Below are 19,928 nucleotides of genomic sequence, written 5' to 3'. Positions count from 1 at the left end.
GAAAGGAAAGGAAAGGAAAGGAAAGGAAAGGAAAGGAAAGGAAAGGAGAAAAAGATTTTGCTTGGCATTTGGGCCTATATTAAGAGAAAGGTCAAGTTGAGGGGAAAAAAAAAGACTTTATTGAGCATTGATTAGATCACTAAAAATTTGATGTAAGGAAAAGCCATTAGAATGGCCTGATAAAAGTCTAGATTGAAAAACTTGAATCTGGTCCTCAGTTTACTCATTAATGAAATAGAAGATTGCTGAAGTCCCTTGATTTTTAGTCAGAAGGATCTGAGTTCAGATCTTGGCTTTGCCACTTACACATGTGTGACCTCAGGCAAGCCACTCTACCTCTGACCCTCAATTTCCTCCCCTATAAAATGAGACGGTTGAACCAAATGACTGCTGAGCTCCAGCTCTAAATCCATGAGTTCACAATTTCTAAAATTCTATGGATTGCTGAGTCTTAGAAAACCAAAAGGAAGGAAATGCCACGCTGGGAGCTCCTGTAGGGTCATGGCAGCATGCACACATTTAGCACGAGCCACACAGCCCAGATGGGCCACAGTCTATCCATACCTATGATAACATGGTCAACATGACAAGAATGTTTGAGAGATTGACTTGACCGAGCACATCTACAGACACATGCCCCAAATAGAAATAGCCCAAGGTATAATCACACAAGTATTTGAGGGTAGCTTTAGGAGGATTCTCCTTAACTGGAGAAGGTACTAGAGGAAAGTGGATCCTTGGTAAAGAGGAATGAGAGAAGTCTGAGGCCAGACTCAAGACAAACAAAGGCATCTTCTCTCTAAGAAGCCATTAGGGAAAAGTAAAATGAGGAGGAAGGAGGTTTCCTGTCACTGGAGGCCTCCAACCCAAGTCTAGATGACCACTGGTTAGGAACGGTGTAGGGGAATCCTTGCTAACAGATAGGTTGTCCTCAATGACCTCTGAGGTCTCACCAGGTCTGTGATTTGAGGGTGGGCAGAGGAGTGGATGGTAAGGCAGGAGGAAGAGAAGAGGCGGCCAAGGCAAAGACCAGGAAAGAATAAAAGAGATGAATGGGACAAGACAGCGAGGGGCAGGAAAGGTGGAGAGAGGACTATCTCATCACAACCCTCCTCTCTTTCAAACCAACAACAACGAAAATTCTTAAAGTCGACAAGGCAGGGGAGAAGAAGGAAGAAAATGACATGGAAGTGACCGTGAGAGTCGACAGTAGAAGGAACAGCTAAGGAATGATCGCTCCCCAAGCACCTTCTCTTATGGAAAAGATGGACATTGTGGACTTTCTGCTCCCAGTGGGAGTGTCACTCATGCATAACCGACAGAAACAAAGCCCAGGAAGGCGTGCCGGTGACTGCCCCTCCTCTAATGAAGGAGTGAATGAGGAGCGCTAAGTTTGGAGTCAGGGAGACCCTCGTGGAAGCCCCTTCTGGATGGAGTAGCAGGAAATCAGCACTCATTCACCCTCAGTCTCGAGGCTTCTCTAGCCTGATTTACTTGAGCTTAATTAGCTCATTAATATCCTCTATCAGAAGATGGCCTCCCCAGACACAGCCACTGAGACTGGGTCTTGCTTGTGTAACAGCCAAAGAGTCTGCATGCAGAGCAGTGTAAAAGAAGAGAGCTGAACGTGGCCAGGAGAGTGAGGGGCTGGGGGCCATGCAACGAGAGAGGCAGGTGAAGGGCAGGGGTGGGTGGGGAGTTAGGAAAAGGCCAGATTTGGGGTAGGGGAGAGAGGGGCAATGCGAGGGCCCACGCCATGGAAGAGGGATTAGACTTATTCTGCCTGGTTCTCAGAGGGCCAAACTAGGCGCTTGGGGAGAGTTAGAAAGAGACAAATTTTGACTTGATGAAAGGGAAAAAAACCCTAAAAAGTCATCATCCCCAGGTAGGCTGGGGCTGCCTGGGGAGTTCTTGGGTCCACTCACCGGAAGACTTCGCACAGGGGCAGGAGGACTATTTGTCTGCCATGATGCAAAGGAGTTTCTTGGACTTGGGTCCAGTGGTTCCATATCACCCCTAGAGTGAAATACAGACTCCTGTGTTTGGCATTTACAACCCATCAAAATCTGACTCCCAGCCACACACACGCACACTCACACACACAGATACACACACATACACTCACACACACATACATACATACACTCATACACATATACACACACATACACACATTCACACACACTCACACATACACTATCACACATACACACACTCACACACACAACACCTCATCTCTGAATGTGCAGAGGCCAAAGCCCAGCATCTGTGGGCAGAAGCCAGTCACAGTCAGCAGGGAAGTCTTATTAAAAGGAAAAAGGAAGGAAAGAAGGAGCCCAGTCTTGGGGGTAAAGGCTGTAGGAGAGCAGCCATGTGGACAAAGGACTGACCAGGACAACGAAGCACAGAACGGGGGAGAAAACCTGTGAGTTCCTTCTTTCATGATGTGTGATGTCTGTGGTCCCTTCTCGGAGTGTGACTGTGCATCCCCTGTACGTCACTCCTGTTACACGTGGTTTTAAAATCTGATGAAGATCCAACGAGACGGCCCCAGGCAGATCTTGGCCAGATGAACCCCTCATCACCCCAGCGCGTGGCTGGCTCATGAATTTTAGGGGGAAAAGTTCAAAGTAACCAATCCTCGGCACAAGTGGGCCCGCGGTCACTGACCACCCCAGGTTCATACTGGAGATCCCTGTCACTGACAGGCCCCTGAGTCCAACCCAAACCTCCAGGGGAAGCCCCTCTAATCACCTCTGCTGCAAGGCCTGTAAAGAGGCAGAACACATTGCCTTCCTCGTCACTCTCTGCCCCTGCCATCCCCTGCTTCTAATTCCCTGTGCCAAGCAGAATTCATCTTCCTCTTCTTCCAGCAGCTGGGGAAAGTGATTAGTCTACCTGCCCCACCCCCACCATCTCCTCTTTTCCGGAACACGCAGCAGCAGTTTCTTGAAATAATCCTTGAAGGACTAAATAATCTGCTTTCCTCACATGTCCATCTTCAGCTCCTGGGGTGCCGGTCTCCAGTCCCCTCCCCATTGTGGGTTCCTTCCACTGCAGTTTGTCAGTGCCTTTCCTAAATAAAACGGGGTGTCCAGAGCTAGATGAGATCCTCTGTGACCTGAGTAGGGCAGCATCTCAAGGGCCACCCCCCTTGTTCCACACACTCTACCCGGTCTGCTGTACGCATTCTGTCTAATCCCTTTGGCTCACAGGAATGTGAACTGAACCACTAACACTTCCAGCTGCTGCTGTCGTTTTCACACCAACATCATGTATGTGAGCAGGTGAATTCTTGAGCCCAAGGGTAGGACCCCTCTACCTGCTTCTATCAAAGTTCACTTTATTTGACTCAGACTTTCATCTGGTGAGATTTTTGCAGGGAACTGACTAGAATATGTTACTCATCTGCCAGATTTTTTCATCGGCAAATTCAAAATCATACCAAGCATGCCTTCATCCAAGGCACTGACAGAGAGATCCCTGGGGCACACCGCACTAGAGACTTCTCTCATGTTCCATGTCAACCCATTAATCACTAATCTTTGGGTCTGGTCATTCAGCAAGTGGTTTTGAATCCACTAAACTGTCCAGAGGTCCACAAGGAAAGCATTAAGAGACTGGCCAACCCACTGCTCGAATGCAGGTGTTCCACGCCCACAGCACTCACAATCTACAGTCTAATAATTACTGAATGTCAGTGAGGCTCCTCTGGCATGACCTGCTACTGAGGAGGGGTCCTGGCAACGTGCTTCCTGCTTTATAACACTGCCTGGAATTCTGCCTGAATTGACGTCGACCTTACCAGGCTAGACCTGAAAGGCTCTCCTCTCTTCCGTTTTTTTCACTGGGGCACTGCTGACTCTCTTCAGTTCCTCGAGTCTTCTCCCACTGTCTGTGATGTTTCAGAGTCTCCCCTTCCCCAAGAGCTCGGCAGCAGCACGTGCCAGGCAGTCCAGGCCCGGCCCCTGAGGACATCAAGGCTCCCTCTTACGTCTTCATCTTCAACTCCCAATTATTGATAATAACAGTAATAACAGGAGTTTCTGCAGCACTCTGAGGCCTGCAAAGCCTCAGGGATCATTGGATCCCCACCACAAGCCTGTGGGTTTCATGCTATTGCTCTGGATGAAGAAACTCAGGCTTGGAGGGGTTAAGGCTCACACAGGTGTTCTGTGTCTGTGACAAGATGGAAACTTGGGCCTTCCTGACTCCAAGTCCAGCACCTTCCAGAACGCCCCCCACTTGTATCGTGGGTCACCTTTTTTTCTGTCTGTCTCCTTCCCTCTCATCCGTTTCCCCAGGGTCCCCTATGTAGTGCTCCCAGTGTCCATCACCCACCTCAGTGGCACAGGCCTGGGCTGAGCTTTCGGGTTCCTTCCTGGTTACCTGTTCTTGGCATCTTCTGTCTTCCTACTCGTCTGTTAGAGACAAGGTGGGCAGGGAGCGCCCTGTACTTCCACACGGCCCCTGCCTCAGCAAAGCCCCATTCTCAAGAGCCTTCTAGCCTCTCGGTCTGCTTCCCTGAGTCTTCTTCCTCTAAAGTCCACGAAGCTGGCTCTCCCCAAAGCTAGCAAAGGCGCACATCCGATCCACCAGCCCTCCTCAGTGACACCCCTCTAAATCCCTTCTCTGCCAGGCCCCTTCACAGATACAAAAGCCACATTGCTCAGCAGCAGCAGCAGGTTCTCCTGCATCACTCTGGGGCCTCTCGCTGCGGAGAACCCAAAAAGCCCCAGGCTAAAGCTGCTCCTTGTAGAATCTAACTTCTGGTCCTTTATGATCACAGGACTTAGAACTTAGAGGGTCTAAACCTCCCGGAGTCCAATGTAAGTACTACAAAATTGAATTTATAAAGTCCTTACCCTCAGGACTCTCTCATCGTGTATCAGGAATATCAGGCCAGGCCAGTCACTCAGCTCATTGGGGACCCACAGTATCTATCACCCCCAACATGTTGCTATGTGATGGCCAGTTCTGATGGGCTACCCCCAAAATTAGGGTTGGAATGGTATTCAGGGCCATTCATGACTTAATAGGCCCATTCACTGATATCAGAACTGGGAATTTTTCCAAGGCAAAACAATATTTCCTAATATTGAAGACCTCTGAGAATGCACAAGTCTCTGTTATTTTATTCAGGAATTGACTGTTTTCATATCTTCATACCCCTCCCCTGTGCCTAGGATGGTGCTTTATATAATGTAGGCACTTAATCAGTAATTATCTTTAAATAACCAAGATAATGTATATGAAGTCTCTGCACACTCTAACATACTATGTAAGTGTGAGCTATTGTTACTATCATATTAGAGGCAGCTGGCAATGTCAGCTAGCCAGCTAGCATTTATAAAGTTCCTTCTGTGTGCCAGGCAGTGTGCTTGAGGGTGCACTGGTGAATAAAGAGCTAGCCCTGGAGTCAGGAAGGCTTCACTGGCCCCAAGGCACCGCTCACAGGGGGTACAGTGAGGGTGCTTTCTAATGTCCCTTCTACAAGGGTTCAAGTACTTGGCCATGTGACCCAGGGCAAGTCCCTTAAACTTACAATGTTCTAGACAATTCTCTAAGATGGTGAAAAGGTGCAATTTGCCAATGAAACCACAGGCCCAGTCCCAAGCCCTAGTATTTTAATTAATTAATGAGAGAAGCAAAGAATGAAGGAGGAGACCTGTTATAGTCTGAGTACCTCACCTGAGTATTAAAAGACAAACTCCTGAGTGCATTATTCTTAGAATGAAGTTTTCCTGTTTTGTGTCGGCAGCTTCTGTGTGTCTGACCCTCCGTCCTTGTCTGAATGGAGGGAAGTGTATTGACGACTGCATTACTGGGAACCCCTCCTATACCTGCTCCTGCCTCGCAGGCTTCACAGGGAAAAAATGCCACGTGGGTAAGTGTTTCTCTGGGAGACTCCCCGAGGCGATGCTGTTGTGATAATCAGCCATGAGGTGGGATTCCACTGGTAGTAGCAGCAACGCCCTCTGCTAATGTGGAGGAAACTCGGACAGCCTTGGAGAAAAGCGGCCTTCACTTAGCCATTTCACGAGCTCCAGCTTGGGTGGATTTGATTTCCTTCACACGAGGATTCATGTTCTGTCTTTCAGATGTGAATGAGTGTGCCTCCCATCCATGTCAAAATGGAGGAACCTGTACACACGGCATAAACAGCTTCAGCTGCCAATGCCCCCCAGGCTTCAACGGGCTCACCTGTGAGACAGGTAAGGCGCAGCATCCAAAAGAAAGCTGCCCCAAATCCCCGCCCTCCCGAATTAGAGACAAGAGTCAGAGGGCTTCTCAGATGCCATCACAGATTCTGGGCACTAGAACGGAGCTCCCAGACTGTCTGGTCTGACCTAAGCCAGGAAGGATCCTTCTGAAGGCCCCCAAGGCCAGGACACCCACCACCCCCCGAGGCAGCTCATGCTCCTCCTGGACAGTTTGCAGAGTCCCAAGCTTTTCCTGACATCAAGCCTAAATCAGTCCCTTTGCCTCTATATAGGCTCGGCCTCTGCTTTAGGGACTTGTCCAGCTCCCTCTTTTGTTCATGTTTGAAGCATCATCCTTCTGGTATCCCTGTGAGTTGGATGAGACAAGAGGGCAGTAGTGACCATGATCCCCACTTCACAGATGACAAGACTGAGGCACAGAGAGAGGACAGGCATTGCCAAGAGTGACAGGATTGACTCCATGGCAGAGCCCGGACTTCCTAAGTGCTTGGTCACTGTCTTGTTTGTGAACACACTGGTCTCTGACAAATGCAGCCTCAGCAGAAAGAGGCATCTGCCTGCCCTCCACCCAGGGGGCTTCCTGCTCCTTAGGCAGGTCTTTTCCCACACTAGAACCCCAACTCACAGATGACCAGAGAGAACCCCAGAGGCCTGGGCAGACCACGTGAGTCCTGCCATAAAGCAACTTCAGGCAAGAGATGGATGTCTTCTCTGAGATCCAAGGGCTCAAACCATCAGCAAAAGATGCTGTCAGTCCTCGTTACAGGGCAGCCCTCTGCAGGTCTGGGAAGTGGTTGCCTCCTCTAGAGGGGAAAAGGCACCCACCTGGCCTTTCCTTGCTGGAAACACCAAAAGTCATGACCCAGCCACAGTTCTGACTGCCTTCCGAATCAAGTCATTCTCCCCACAGAGCTCTTGAATGGACTGGAGGAGTAACTCTCAAAAGAGAGACTGCTTTTGTCATCTGCTCCTCAGTGTCTCTGCCAGATTCAGTGGGGTCCCCTTTGTAAGAAACCCAAAGGTGCACAATCGCTGCATGGGAACCCCATTTGTGGAGTCCCTGAGATGCCTGGGACACTCCCGGTTCATGAGCCTTCCTGCCTTGGCCCAGGGTGACCTTCCCAAGGCCCATGGCTGACCCTGAAGCTGTCCTTCCTCCAGGACACTGGAGACAGTCTGTGCCCCTGCTGGTGTGGTGACGCCCTCTCTGACCACTGCTTGCCAGGTTTCTTCCTCTGGAAAGTGAGGAGGTTGGATGCAATGAACTCTGAGCTTCCTCCAGGATCCAGGCCTCAGATCTCTGCTCCCACAGGGGATGCTGAGCTCCCACACCCACCCTCTCTCAACCACCAAAGGCCTCCATCACCCTTATCCATTAATCCTGCTCAGGTGACACCAGCTGCCCAGAAGAGAGGCTTCATGTGGGACTCTCCATCTCCCACAGAAAGATCAGGATCACCTCTGCCACGCAGCAGAGTGTCTTCTGGGAACAGACGGATGGTGGAACTCATTCCATCATTCAGAATGAGTCTTCTAGACTAGCACTCTGAGGGTTCTCGGGACAGACCCTTTCACCTCCTCCAATGACCTGTCTTTCAGCAGACAATCATCAAAGCTAAGGAAAAGCCTCCCTTGGGGAGCTGAGGGACTATAAACCAGAGGCCAGAGTCAGGAACCAGGCTCCATGATCCAGAATCCGGGAAAAGGGGTGGGTACAGGGTGCTGCACAGGAGCAGGAGGTGACTGCCAAGGAAGACCATGCCTCAAAGGCTGCTGGGTAGAAGCAATGAAGGCAACCCTGGGCCACTCGCACCTCGTGGTCAGGCCCCCTCGCAGGTAACACTGATACCTTCAAAACTGGGAAGGGAAGGGAGAGATGAGGAAACCGGCCAGGCAACTGCTGAAGATGACATGGGTATTGAGACTGAAATCTAAGCCCAGCATCTTTCTAGGCTCTTTGCAAAGTTAGCCTTGGGAATCTCACAGTCTCTGCTTGACTCTGGCTTGACCCTAGTCCCAGAAAGTCATGGGCTTCTCTCCCATGGGTCCCTTTGTCCTGTCTTACCATGGGCAGATCATGGAACCTCAGAGCAGGAAGAGCCCTCCCCCTACACCCCCCAGCAGGGCTCCTCAGCAGCCCACTGTCCTCAGGAGTGACTCTAATCTCCTTCCATCAAGCTTCTACTTGCCTCAACTTTGCACCCACTGCACCCAGTCCTGCCCTCTGTTCTGGGCTTGTAGTAAGAAAGCCCTGGGTTCGAATCCTACTTCCAACACTCACTAGCTTTTGAACAAGTCACCAAGGCTGTTTCTTCACAGGTAAAGTGGGTCTGACAATACTTGACACTTTTGACTTAGGCATTCTTGTGAAATTGGGGAATGCACAGACTTTAAAATGCGACAGAAGTGGCAGCTCTGGTGTCTCCCTCCTATCTCAAAGACTAATTGTGTGAATAATAAAAGCTGCATTTATAGCGTGCTTCTGGGTCATCTCATTCACTGCACACGTACAGGCTATTTCTGATGGCTTACAGTCAGGGTGGGGGAGGGGGAGGGAGGGAGAGAGTTCAGAACTCTAAATTTAAAAAGAGCAAACGTTTTTTAAAATTCCTTTAACATGTAATTGAGAGGGAAATTAAAACGTATTAATTTTTTTTTAATTAGCTCATTTAAACCTCCCAACAACCTTGTAGGTAAGCATTATTATTACTGCCATTTTGCAGATGAGACTTTGGCAGGCCAAAGTTAACTGACCTGCCCAGGGTCACAAAGTTAATGCGTGTCTGAAGCAGGATTTGAATCTAAGTCTTCCTGACTCCAGGTCTAGCACTCTCTCCACATTCTCTCTCTCAATAATTCCCTTTATGTAGGTGACCCCCAAATCTCTCCAACCCCGACCTTGCATCCAAATTCCAGATCTGTATTTCTATCTACTAGAAATCTTCTCATTTAATTGAAAAGGGACATCACATAACCACTGTGTTCATGTCTTCCTTGTTCAGTGGAATCCCCATGTGACACCAAGGACTGTCAGAATGGTGGAGAATGCCAGGCTGCAAATGGGACCGCAGAGTGTGTGTGCCAGCCAGGGTACACAGGAGGAAACTGTGAAATTGGTAAGAAGCCAGATGGGCAGTTTGTACAAGGAGCAGACTGCTGGTCGTGAAGGCAGGAAGATCTGCACAGAAATCCCATCTCTGACATTTATTTGCTGTGTGGCCCTGGGCAAGTCGCTCACTCTCCCTGAGTTTTAGTTTCCTCTTGTAAAAACTGAGTGTGATTGGATCTGCCCTCCTGGCCTCCCTCCAGAAGACTAACTCACTTGTCCATATGTGATTGCTCCCCAGATATAAATGAATGTGACTCGGAGCCGTGCATGAATGGGGGGAAGTGTGTTGACCTGGTGGCTAACTATACCTGCCTGTGTTCAGAGCCCTTCGCTGGCCCGCGCTGTGAGTCAGGTAAGGAGCCTCCCTCTGGTCTCTCCCCCTGCATTCATCTTGCTGCACTCTCGCCCTGGCTCCCTCCCAAGCCCAGGCTTGCCTCCGGTGCCCTACGCTCTGCTGAGTCTCTCTCTTCTCCACCCTGTCAGATCAGTCATCCTGTGAAGACCGGAGCTGCAGGGACAGGCAGACTTGCAACTACATCCGCCCAGGCCGTTACATCTGCACGTGTTCTCCTGGCTACTATGGCAACAACTGTCAGTATGGTAAGCCTCCGGGGTGGCCCATCTCCCTGAGCCAGGACACCTGGATGCACCTCCAGCTGGTGTGGTATGGGGGCTAGAAGGCAGAGTGTGGCAGCTCACTGAGAAACAGGAGCATCCCTCTACCCGTGGAAATTCTGACTGCCCATGTGCTTTCCAAAGTCAGTGAAGAGCAGGGGACATGCATCTGGGAGGCCCAAGAAGTCAGCTCCAAGTAGTGGCAGAAAGAGGAAGGCGAATCCCCATGTGGTCACTGACCACTGAAAAAGGCAATGAGGAGAATATCGATAACTACCTACCCCATGAGGATTTTCCCAACTCGATGAAATTTTTATGAAAATAATGCACACACACACACAAGTACTCCTTGATGAAGGCATTTTGCAAATAATATTCCAGCTGAATGAAAGGCTCAGAGAACAAGGGAGTCCTCTACATTGACCATTTGAGAAAAAGGAAGGCATTCAATGGTAGGACAAGCATCACTTTAAAGACACTCCCAACAAGCTATTTTCTAGATGCCTTCAAAGATGGGGCATATTCAGCAAGGCACAAACAGGCAGCTGAATGACCTCCCTGTTGTCATTCAGGGATGTCCAGTTCAGAGCCCAAATCAAGCAGGGATTCCCTCTGGATGGACAGTCCACGGTCCTACAGATAGACAGGATGGTCCTGGTTGCATATACTTCATCCTGACTGTATTCAGCCCCACAACAATGCAGAGTCACCTAAATGAGGGCTAGGATCACTTACAACATTTCAGTCTATCACCAGACAGGAAAGAACCAAGGGGATGAAGAATGACTATTATCCAGACTGTGCTTGGCAGCTGGCTAGAGGGCCCACAGAAGTGGTCCGTGAGCACCCATATCTTGGCCAAACACTGCGGATGGGCAATGAGCTGAGCCCAAAACTGAGCAGCAAGAGGAAAGAGGGGAAGCAGATCCCCCTTTGGCCCCAAAGTTCTCCCCAAAACAAAGGTCTGCTCATCTTTGTAGCATGACCCTATGGAGCTGCCAGTCATCCAAGGGCAGCAGACGGGCTCATGGTGAGTATGACTGGGCTAAAGCTTATTAACAACCAAGAGCCGAAGAGGAGAAAAGATGCCAAAGGCACCACCAAGAAGATGAAGGGTGGGAGGAGGCAGGCCAGCTGTGCCGCAAGTGAAGGGGGGGACAAGCGGTGCCCACACAACGTCAGGCTGTCCGCACATGCCTGTGCAGAGGATTTATTGGAAAGCATGGACAAGAAGGCACGAGTGAGCTGCACCGCTGCATTTAGGGGAGTAACCATAACCTGAAATGCCTAAGTACATGCAGGCGTCCACCCGGCTTCCAAAGGTATATTCCACAAGCTCGAGGCCCTTATGACCATCTGTAACTGTCGCCTTACAACATGGCTCTGCCTTGTGAAATGTCCACCAAATATTCTGGACTTCATCAAGATCTTGGCTAAGGGACTAGAGCCTGGGAAGGGGAGTTGTCTGATGGGAGCCCTGAGAAGCACAATCAGCAGCACTTTTCGGAGGTGTCTGGGACGTAGCAAGGCATGGCTGAGTTCATCTAAAGGGAGACTAAGTAAAGGGACCATTTCAAGTCAAGGGACTTCCTTCCCTGCTTCCTAAAGCTGATAATGCATCCTTGGTCACTGCACATGGGAGTTATTTTTAAACCATAACAGAGCATCTCCATGGGAACGATATGCTGAAAACCATCACTGACCTTGAGCTGTTGCTACACAGAGAGCTGACCGACTGATGTGCCTTTGGAGCTGTCTTCTTAGCAGTGTGGGGCTTGCCCCCAGCCCCAGCCTCCCAGTAGCAGCCCACACTGCAGTATTTCTAGGGATGGTGACTCTAGGGGAGCCCTCTCCTCTTTCTCTCCTCGAGGGCCTGGAGGACCTTCCCAAGCTGCTGGGGTCAGCCTGGTGGGGAGTCTCCCCATGCCTGAGCTTGGTCAGTCCTAAGACATCAAGACCACAGGCTCACCCCCAGACCACAACGAGGCATCCTAACACACAGCAAGAACAGCCGTTTGGAGGGTGGGCTTATGGAGCCCCCTGCAGGTTGCAGAGCACTTTCCTCACACCCTGGGAGGTGGGTTAGGAAGCTCCAGGTGACAAGGAGCTTCAGAGGTAGAAAGAGGAAGAGTCCTGAACCCAGCCTCTGGTGACTGTGTGCTCCACTCTCTTAACATGGCCCAGCATGAAAGGCCCAGGGACTGGCTTTCATCAGATGTAGAAGAGGAGGCACCGAGAATAGAAGGAGTTGTGACCATCACCGGTTGGCAACAATGCAGAGACAGACCCAAGCCAGGGGAGTCACTCAGTCACTCCTTCATTCAGCAACATTCTGGGATCGATGTCAGGGAACTGAGGTCTTCAGCACCTTGTGTCATGAACCCCATGGGCAGCCTGGGGAAGCCCAAGGGCCCCTCTCTCAGAGAGATTCCTTTCGGAAACGTTAAATTTCAGTTACTAGTTACTGACAATAAAGACAGGTTCCCCTCTGCAGCTCCACAGAGCTCGGGGCCAGGCCACATTTCCCTCCCTAAGAGAGTCATGGTGCACAGCCAGTCCAAGTGAAGTGAATTAAATCTTCCCAGCTGCCCCAGTCATTCAGAACAGCTGTCAGTAAGCGACTGAAGGCATCCCTCTAGAATAATGAGAACGAAGAAGCCAGGGTGGCCAGGCTGGAATAGCTCACAACACTAGAAGAGATCTGAGAGGCCATCTATCCAGTCCCTTCATTTGACAGATGGGGATACTGAGGCCTGTGCAAGATAAATGACTTACTGACATCTACTCTCAAAGCGTGTCTCGGAGGTGAGTCTGAACTCGAGTTCCAAAGCCGATGTTCCTTCCACTGAATCACAAGCTGCCCAAGAAGAACAGGGAGGCCTACGTGGGAAACGCTGGTGACAAAGCATTGCTGGTCAGCACTGAGACCAAGAGGCAGGAGCCAGAGTGCAGATGGCTGCTCAGAGCCTGAGACAAAACACCAGAAGGGCCAAGCGTGGTCTGTGCCCATGGCATGAACCACCACGGTGCTCCTTCCTGGGAAGTGGCAGTGGTGGGTGACAGATGGCAGGCCCAGGGCCCAGGGAAGCTTTACAGATTATGGCTATGAGGTGGTTCAGCACGATCCACAGCAGGGCAGCTGCCCCATAGCTGGGCATCGCTTCTGGACAGTGTAGAACTGACCATGGCAGGCCCTGTGTGTGCCCCCCCCTTCAGCTCTACTCTACTAACAAACAGATGGCTTTCACCGGAACCTTGATATATGGGTAGGAGCATGGCACCAGGGAAGAAGCACTGGCCTTGACCGCAAAGGGATTGGATTCAAACCCTATATCTGCTTTTTCTCTTCTGTGTGAGGTCAGTCCTTTCCTCTGGCCCTCAGTTTCTTCATCCTACAAGTGAGGGAACTGGACAAAGTGATGTCTAAGGTCTCTCTCCCAGGCTTATTTAGGGAGCTAGGTGGATAGAGTGTAAGGCTTACAGTCAGGAAGGCCCAAGTTCAAATTCTTCCTCAGATACTTACTAGCTGTGTGATCCTGGAGAAGTCAATGAACTGCTGTCTGCCTCAGTTTCCTCATTTGTAAAATAGGGATGGTACCGGCATCTGCCTCAGAAGTTGTCACAAGGACCAAGTAAGAGAACATGGTTTAAGTAGTTTGCAAAATTTCCAGCATTATATAACTGTTAGTTGCTGTTTTTACTCCCTCTCTACTCTCTGTTCCAGTCAAATGGGCCTCCTTGTTCTCCCACCTCTATGCGTGCCCTCATCGCCTCTGCCTCCTGGAATCTCCAGACCCTTAAAAAATAGCCATTTTCTACAGAAGGGCAGCCAGCACTGAAAATAAACCTTGTGTAGTTGTGTGTGCTTTATGTATTTTCTTCCCTATTTTCATGAGTTCCCTTCAGTAGAATGTAAGCTCTCTGAAGAAGAGACTGTTTCAATTTTTTTATTTGCATTCCTAGAGCCTAAGCCAGTGCTGTGAATACAGTAAGTGTTTAACAAGTGTTTGCTGAATTAAACTCCATTCAAACCCGAAATCTTCGATTTTCAGGCCTTATTGAAGCTAGATCTTTAACTGCTGTTAAGCAAAATAAGGCATGATTTAAATAAATTGAGACAAGATATCTTCAAGGTCTACTGTGAGGAGGACTTTGGAGTACAGAGAGGTGTAAAATGTGGTCCCCACCTTCCAAGGACCACACAGTGTAGTTGGGTTAGACAAAATATACATCCATGAAAACCAAACTGTGAGATAGTCCCAGCCTCTCCCTTCATGAGCACTCTCTCCATCCCACTGTGACTCACTGTGATGCCTTCTTGCAGGAGGCCCCAGAGTCCCAAGTGCCTGTCTCTCCAATCCATGCCAGAATGAGGGCACCTGCCTGGAGACAGACCAGGGATACATCTGCGAATGTCCAGATGGGTATACAGGCTCCGACTGTGCAGAAAGTAAGCATGACATGGGTCCTAGCCAGAGCCTCCTGGGCCCTGACACCCTCCGTGGGGAGCATCCAGATAGTCCGAGCGACTGTCAGCAACAGCAAAGTCTGGCTAGACACTGAGAAATAGCCAGGGTCATTCTAAGTGAGCGATTCCAATCTCCACTTGCTCCCACAGCCAGGATACTGGTCAGTTTGCCCAACAGCCGCCTCGCCGATCCTTCAGTGGGGAAGGGTCAGTCAATGTGGGCATGTGCTTACACAGGGTAGTGTGTGTGTACACCAGCATTCATGAGTGTGAACAAATGTGTTTTTCGGAGGGCATGTTGGGACAGAGAAGACAGTGGGATAGAAGGAAAGAATCAATCAGGTCGTGATAACGGCTAGTCATTCATCTCTTCCCCCCTCTCTTCCCTCTTGTCCACACAAAAATGAGAGGAAGGTGCCTAAGTCCTTCAGAAAGAAACATGGCATTCGCAAGATGGGGCACCCAGGGGAGGGATGCAGCACTATTGTCCAGAACCTTCGGATGCTGCCTCTAGATAGTGTTTAAAGCAGGGAGAGCCCCCAGTTCTGGGGATGTGTCAGGCCATGGCCTGAGGGTCAGCAGGAAGGGTCAAGGGACCCTCACAGTGCCATCATTCTGGGGAGCCTGATTACGCTGGCAGTTAATTCTGTGAATCTATGTGTCCCTGCATTGTGCATGTTCCTGGGGAAAGTTTCATGAATCAACCTGGATTGTAAGCTGCCTGAGTACTCGGCCAGGCTTAGCAAGAATCATGTCAGGGGACTGGCTTCCCAACAGCTGCAGCCAGACAGCACTTTGTGTTTTCCTGGGCACACCGGCATCAGAAGTCCCAGGATTCTGGCAGCCAGGAGGACAGGATCCTAACACTTCAGTTCCTTTCTTCTTTTTCTGAAATTTTTGTTGATAGCCATTTTCCACATCTCCCAGAATACAAGCCCCTCACTGAGAGCTATCCTATATAACAAAAAATATTTTTAGAGAAAAAGAGGAAAACTCAGCAAAATGGATCGATATATCCAAAATTCTGAAACCATAAGCAGCGCTGCCTGCCCATGGATCTCCAGCCTACAAAGCAGTGGGCGCAGCTGGTTTCTCCTTTCCCTTTCCTAGGGCCATGCTTGGTTTTTGTTTTGTTTTGTTTTTTTTGCAGTTGTGCACCTCTCCCTTGGATTTTCTAGTGGGTTTTGTTATTTCCATCTCCACTGCTGCCATTATTATTTACACGGCTTTCTTGGTTCTGCATCAGTTCAATAAGTCTCCCCACGCTTCTCGGTGGTCAGCTCCTCTGTTGTTTTCTACTTGCCTCAATATTCCATTATACTTCCCTGCCAAAGTCAGTTGAGCCCTCTCCACAATCAATGCCAGCTACTTTGTCTTTGCCACCACAAAAAAACTGCTGCTACAAATATTTCAATGTCTCTGGGTCCTTTTCTCTTCACAGTGTCTTTTCTGGGTCTGTTTCTTGGTCTGTTACAGAGCTCCCTGAAGACTGTGAGTGCCGCAATGGGGGGAGATGCCTGGAGGGAAACTTCACAATCTGCCACTGTCCCCCGGGATACTTCGGTCTCCTCTGTGAATTCGGTAGGGACGACAGGAGGAAAGTGCCTTTCTTTTTACTTTCCTCCATGCCCCTGTCCAAAGACCATGGACACAGCAGGGCTCCCAGCAGCCTGCTGCCTGACACACCTCCTCAGCACCTTTTCCATTACCCTGTGGGCTGCTGCTTCCCCCTCGAGGGAGGCCGCCCAGACTTAGCCTGGATTTGTTGGCTCATCTTGAGTGGAAATCACTTCTTTAGCAGGACAGGCCTCCCTGGGCCTTAAACAGCCACAAGCTGTTAATGGGCCAGTCATGTAAGGTCCTGGGGCCTCAGTTTCCTCACTGAGAGCTAAAAAGAGGGTTTCAGGGGGGAGAGACAGAAAGACAGAGAGAAAGAGAGAGAGGGGGAGAGGGGGGAGGGGGGGGAAGGGCAAGGAGAGCAGAGGAGAAGAGAAGAGAGGAACGGAGAGGAGAGGAGAGGAGAGGAGAAGAAGAGGGAGGGAGAGGGAGGGAGAGAGAGACAGAGAGATCCACGGTAGCCAAACTCCTCACAGCCAACAGGGGAGAAAGCCTGAGTGTTTTCTCATTTCTCTGCCCCAGGACAATTCAATGTAAAGGTGAGGGCCATGGTTTTACAGGGAGGGGCACATTCTCACTGAGAGGGATTTGACTGGACCACCATCTTTGTTGCTACAAGCAAGGACTGGATCAGTGGAAGACATATGCAAGGTTCTAAAGTGACCAGGGCAGGAGTACCAAGGGAAGAGTATGTCTAAAGCAGAGATGATCTATCACAAGAGAGGCCGATCTAGGCTTTCTTACACATAGAAGGCATTTAACAAATTCCTGTTGAGTTTAACTGAATTCTTAAAAAAAACCTCAAGTCATTTTGACTTCCACATAGTCCTCTAGAGAGACGCAGCCAGGGAGGGATGCACAGATTTTCCTTTGGGCCTCAGCAACTCTCTTAGAGGCCAAGGGAAGAGGGGAGGAAGACTACATTTAGCATAAAGCACAGATTTCTATTTCTAGACCAGAAAGCAAACCGAGTGATACAGAATCAGTGATTCATATACGCCTGTGCTGAGCTTGTTTCAATCGTTAGGTACTGTGCTGTAGGCAATAGTTATGGGGCATGCCTGTTGACTTGAACCTGGTTCTGTGAATCCAAGGCCAGAGAAAGAAACACGCATGGCTTGGGGGTGGGGCTTCTTCCTTTGTCCCTGCAGAAGTCACTGCCACACCGTGCAATGTAAACACCCAGTGTCCTGACGGCGGTTACTGCATGGAGTATGGCGGGAGTTACCTCTGTGTGTGCCACACAGACTACAGTACCAACCACTGTGAGTGGGCATGGGAGGCTGGGGGAGAAAGACACAGGAGGCAAAAAGAAGGGTGAGGGCAGCCTCTGAGTGTCAGAGTGATTTAAGGAGAGGTGGGTCAGTGGGAAAGAAAGAGGCCTGAACAAGATATCCTGGCTTAATTCCAGTGCTAATTAGCTGTGTGACCTTGGCTAAGTCACTTAAGCTCTCTGGGTCTGTTTCCCCACCTGTAAAATGAGAGGACTGGACTCAATCACCTCTAAGGTCCCTTACCCCTCTACCATTTCTACATGGAGACCTAGGAAGGAGACAGAGTTGATTTGGGCACAAACCAAGATTCAAAACTATTCAGGAAAAAAAGGAAAGGTTTGTGAATTCTGGACACACTGGATCAGAAGGCACTTGGGAGACTCAGCGGTACACCCCGTCGGCTGCCTGCCATTCTCTTAGGAAGGCTGTGTCAGGAAGCAAGCTTGACCAGCTAGTGTTTCTTCTTCCCCAGCTCTTCCCTCTCCCTGTGACTCAGATCCCTGCCTCAATGGGGGCACCTGTGATGCCCATGACGACTCCTACACATGCGAGTGCCCACGAGGCTTCCATGGCAAGCACTGTGAGAGAGGTATGGTCACCAGGCTCACTCTCCCTCTAGACTGCACTACTCTCAGACACGTTTGGTCATCTCCCTCCAGGAAAACAAGCTTTCAAAGGTAGCAAATAAAGGGCAGGGGCTGACCATGGGGAAGTCCCCTAACCTCTCTGACCTTCAATCTCCTCACAGCATGGCTCTGAGGTTAGAGGATCTGGATACCAGACTCACCCCTAATGCTGACCACCTGTGCTTACAGCCCTGGGTTACAGCTTCCTCATCTATTTAAGACAAGGACCACCCAAGGCACCATCACAAAAGAGTCACCTCAGTCCACCTGCAGGCCCCACACTGCCACAGTCACCCCAGGGCTTTGCCCAAAGTCAAGGGAGACCTGCCAGCTGCTCCCTTCTCACCCAGTGGCCTCCCAAAGATTTAAAACAATGAGGAAAAGGAGGAAGCAGGTCCATATTAGCTGACAGTGACCCAGTCCTTCCCCAGAGCTATACAAGTAACTTTCATGCCTGGGGAAAGCTTCACAAACTATACCCTCAGCAAACAGCATCAAGAGTGAATCAAATACTAGCCGTGTAAACCTTGGGCAAGTTACTTAACCCCAATCGCCCTCCAAAAAAAAAAAAAAGAGTGAATCAAATAAACTTGTAAGACAAATTCAGCAAGGGTAGGGAGGGTGTTTAAGTGATCTTCATTCTCAACACTATTGGAAACAAAGTTCAGACCTCTGCTCCCTTAGCTGGTGCTGGGGTCAGCTATTTCTTCTCTGATGACACCCTGCACCAAGTCTGTAACTGCCCTGCCCTAGCCACCCCCAGGAGAGCCATGATTCTGGTGGGAAATGTCCTCCCAAGAAGGAGACTTCTGTTGAGGTCAGAGTTCTGAGATCAAAGACAAGTCCAAGCCTAGAGGCAGGGAACATTCCACAGGTGGTGGGCCTGGCTCTTCCTTTCTCTTCTCTTTCCTCAGTAAGGCCGAGACTGTGCAGCTCTGGGCCCTGTAGGAACGGTGGAACATGCAAGGAGTCCAATGGAGAATATCAATGCAGCTGCCCCTATCGGTTCACAGGGAAGCACTGTGAAATAGGTAAGGCCCTCAGGCCAATGACCAGCAAATAAAGGTAAAGGCTGAGAAGGCAAGATGGGGGTGTGGGCAGAGCACAGAAGGGACCACAGGCCAGCAGGTGCTGACTCCTTTGGGTCATGTTCTGTGCTCTGTTTCCAGGAAAGCCAGACTCTTGTGCCTCTGGCCCTTGTCAAAACGGAGGGACCTGCTTCCATTACATTGGCAAATACAAGTGCGACTGTCCAGCAGGGTACTCAGGGCGGCACTGTGAAGTAGGTAAGGGACACAAAGCTAGCTCTGGGTGGGCAAGACCCTAAACTTGAAGCTGACTTCTTCCCGAGGTGGGGGCAGTGCACCACTGGGGACCCCAACATTCTCTCATCTGACACCAGGCTGCTTAGGGAATTAGATCTTTAGATCCCAGAAACAAGACTCATAGAACCTCAGATTCAGAGAGCCCTTATATGCCATGGCCAGTGTCCAGATGATTTGAGTTCCAAGGGCCTGATGAGGCATTTCCCTCTACAGGAAAGCTAATGACACCTGTTTGACATCCCTCCAATGTGTGATGCCAGAAGGATACCAGACCATGTTAGGGAAGGATGTGAAGGGAGGGGGAAGTTCTCCCAAGGAGAGAATGACAGGCTCTCACAAAGAGAAGGTCCACAGAGGTCACTGAGGCCTGGGTTCCTTCTTTAGCCTCCCTAGTGAGCGGTCAGTTATCCTTGGATTGAACATCTCCAGTGAGGGGAACTCCACAAACTCATGTGGGGAAAACCAAAACACTACATTCCTTCTGGGGACAGCCATCACTGTCCTCAAATCAAGCCTCAATATGCCTATCTGCAAATCCACCTAAGGCTCCTTGTTCAGTGCTCTCAGTTGGCCTCGCCCTCCTCCCCATGACCATCCCCCACATCCTTGGTATCCATGACCAGTACTCAACAAGCACCTGCTGTGTACCAGCCACAGGTGCCTGTGCTGT

General features: G+C 50.1%; 1 protein-coding gene across 1 annotated transcript in view; it reads left to right on the top strand.

Annotated features, from left to right (window-relative positions):
* Positions 1 to 19,928, top strand: part of SNED1 (sushi, nidogen and EGF like domains 1) — a 91,884-nt gene that overhangs the window by 46,165 nt on the left and 25,791 nt on the right. Inside the window, exons 5-15 of the mRNA XM_069083390.1 lie at positions 5,762 to 5,887; positions 6,102 to 6,215; positions 9,227 to 9,340; positions 9,572 to 9,685; positions 9,817 to 9,933; positions 14,273 to 14,398; positions 15,893 to 15,997; positions 17,185 to 17,298; positions 17,780 to 17,896; positions 18,848 to 18,964; positions 19,103 to 19,219. Of these exons, the coding sequence (XP_068939491.1) occupies positions 5,762 to 5,887; positions 6,102 to 6,215; positions 9,227 to 9,340; positions 9,572 to 9,685; positions 9,817 to 9,933; positions 14,273 to 14,398; positions 15,893 to 15,997; positions 17,185 to 17,298; positions 17,780 to 17,896; positions 18,848 to 18,964; positions 19,103 to 19,219 (1,281 nt within the window). The remainder of the gene's footprint in view (positions 1 to 5,761; positions 5,888 to 6,101; positions 6,216 to 9,226; positions 9,341 to 9,571; positions 9,686 to 9,816; positions 9,934 to 14,272; positions 14,399 to 15,892; positions 15,998 to 17,184; positions 17,299 to 17,779; positions 17,897 to 18,847; positions 18,965 to 19,102; positions 19,220 to 19,928) is intronic.

This window comes from Petaurus breviceps, unplaced genomic scaffold (assembly GCF_028583685.1).
Source record: "Petaurus breviceps papuanus isolate PSGF00001 unplaced genomic scaffold, PetGlider_PUasm1.0 173, whole genome shotgun sequence".
NCBI classification, from domain to species: Eukaryota; Metazoa; Chordata; class Mammalia; order Diprotodontia; family Petauridae; genus Petaurus; species Petaurus breviceps.
This window is presented reverse-complemented; position numbering and strand designations above follow the sequence as displayed.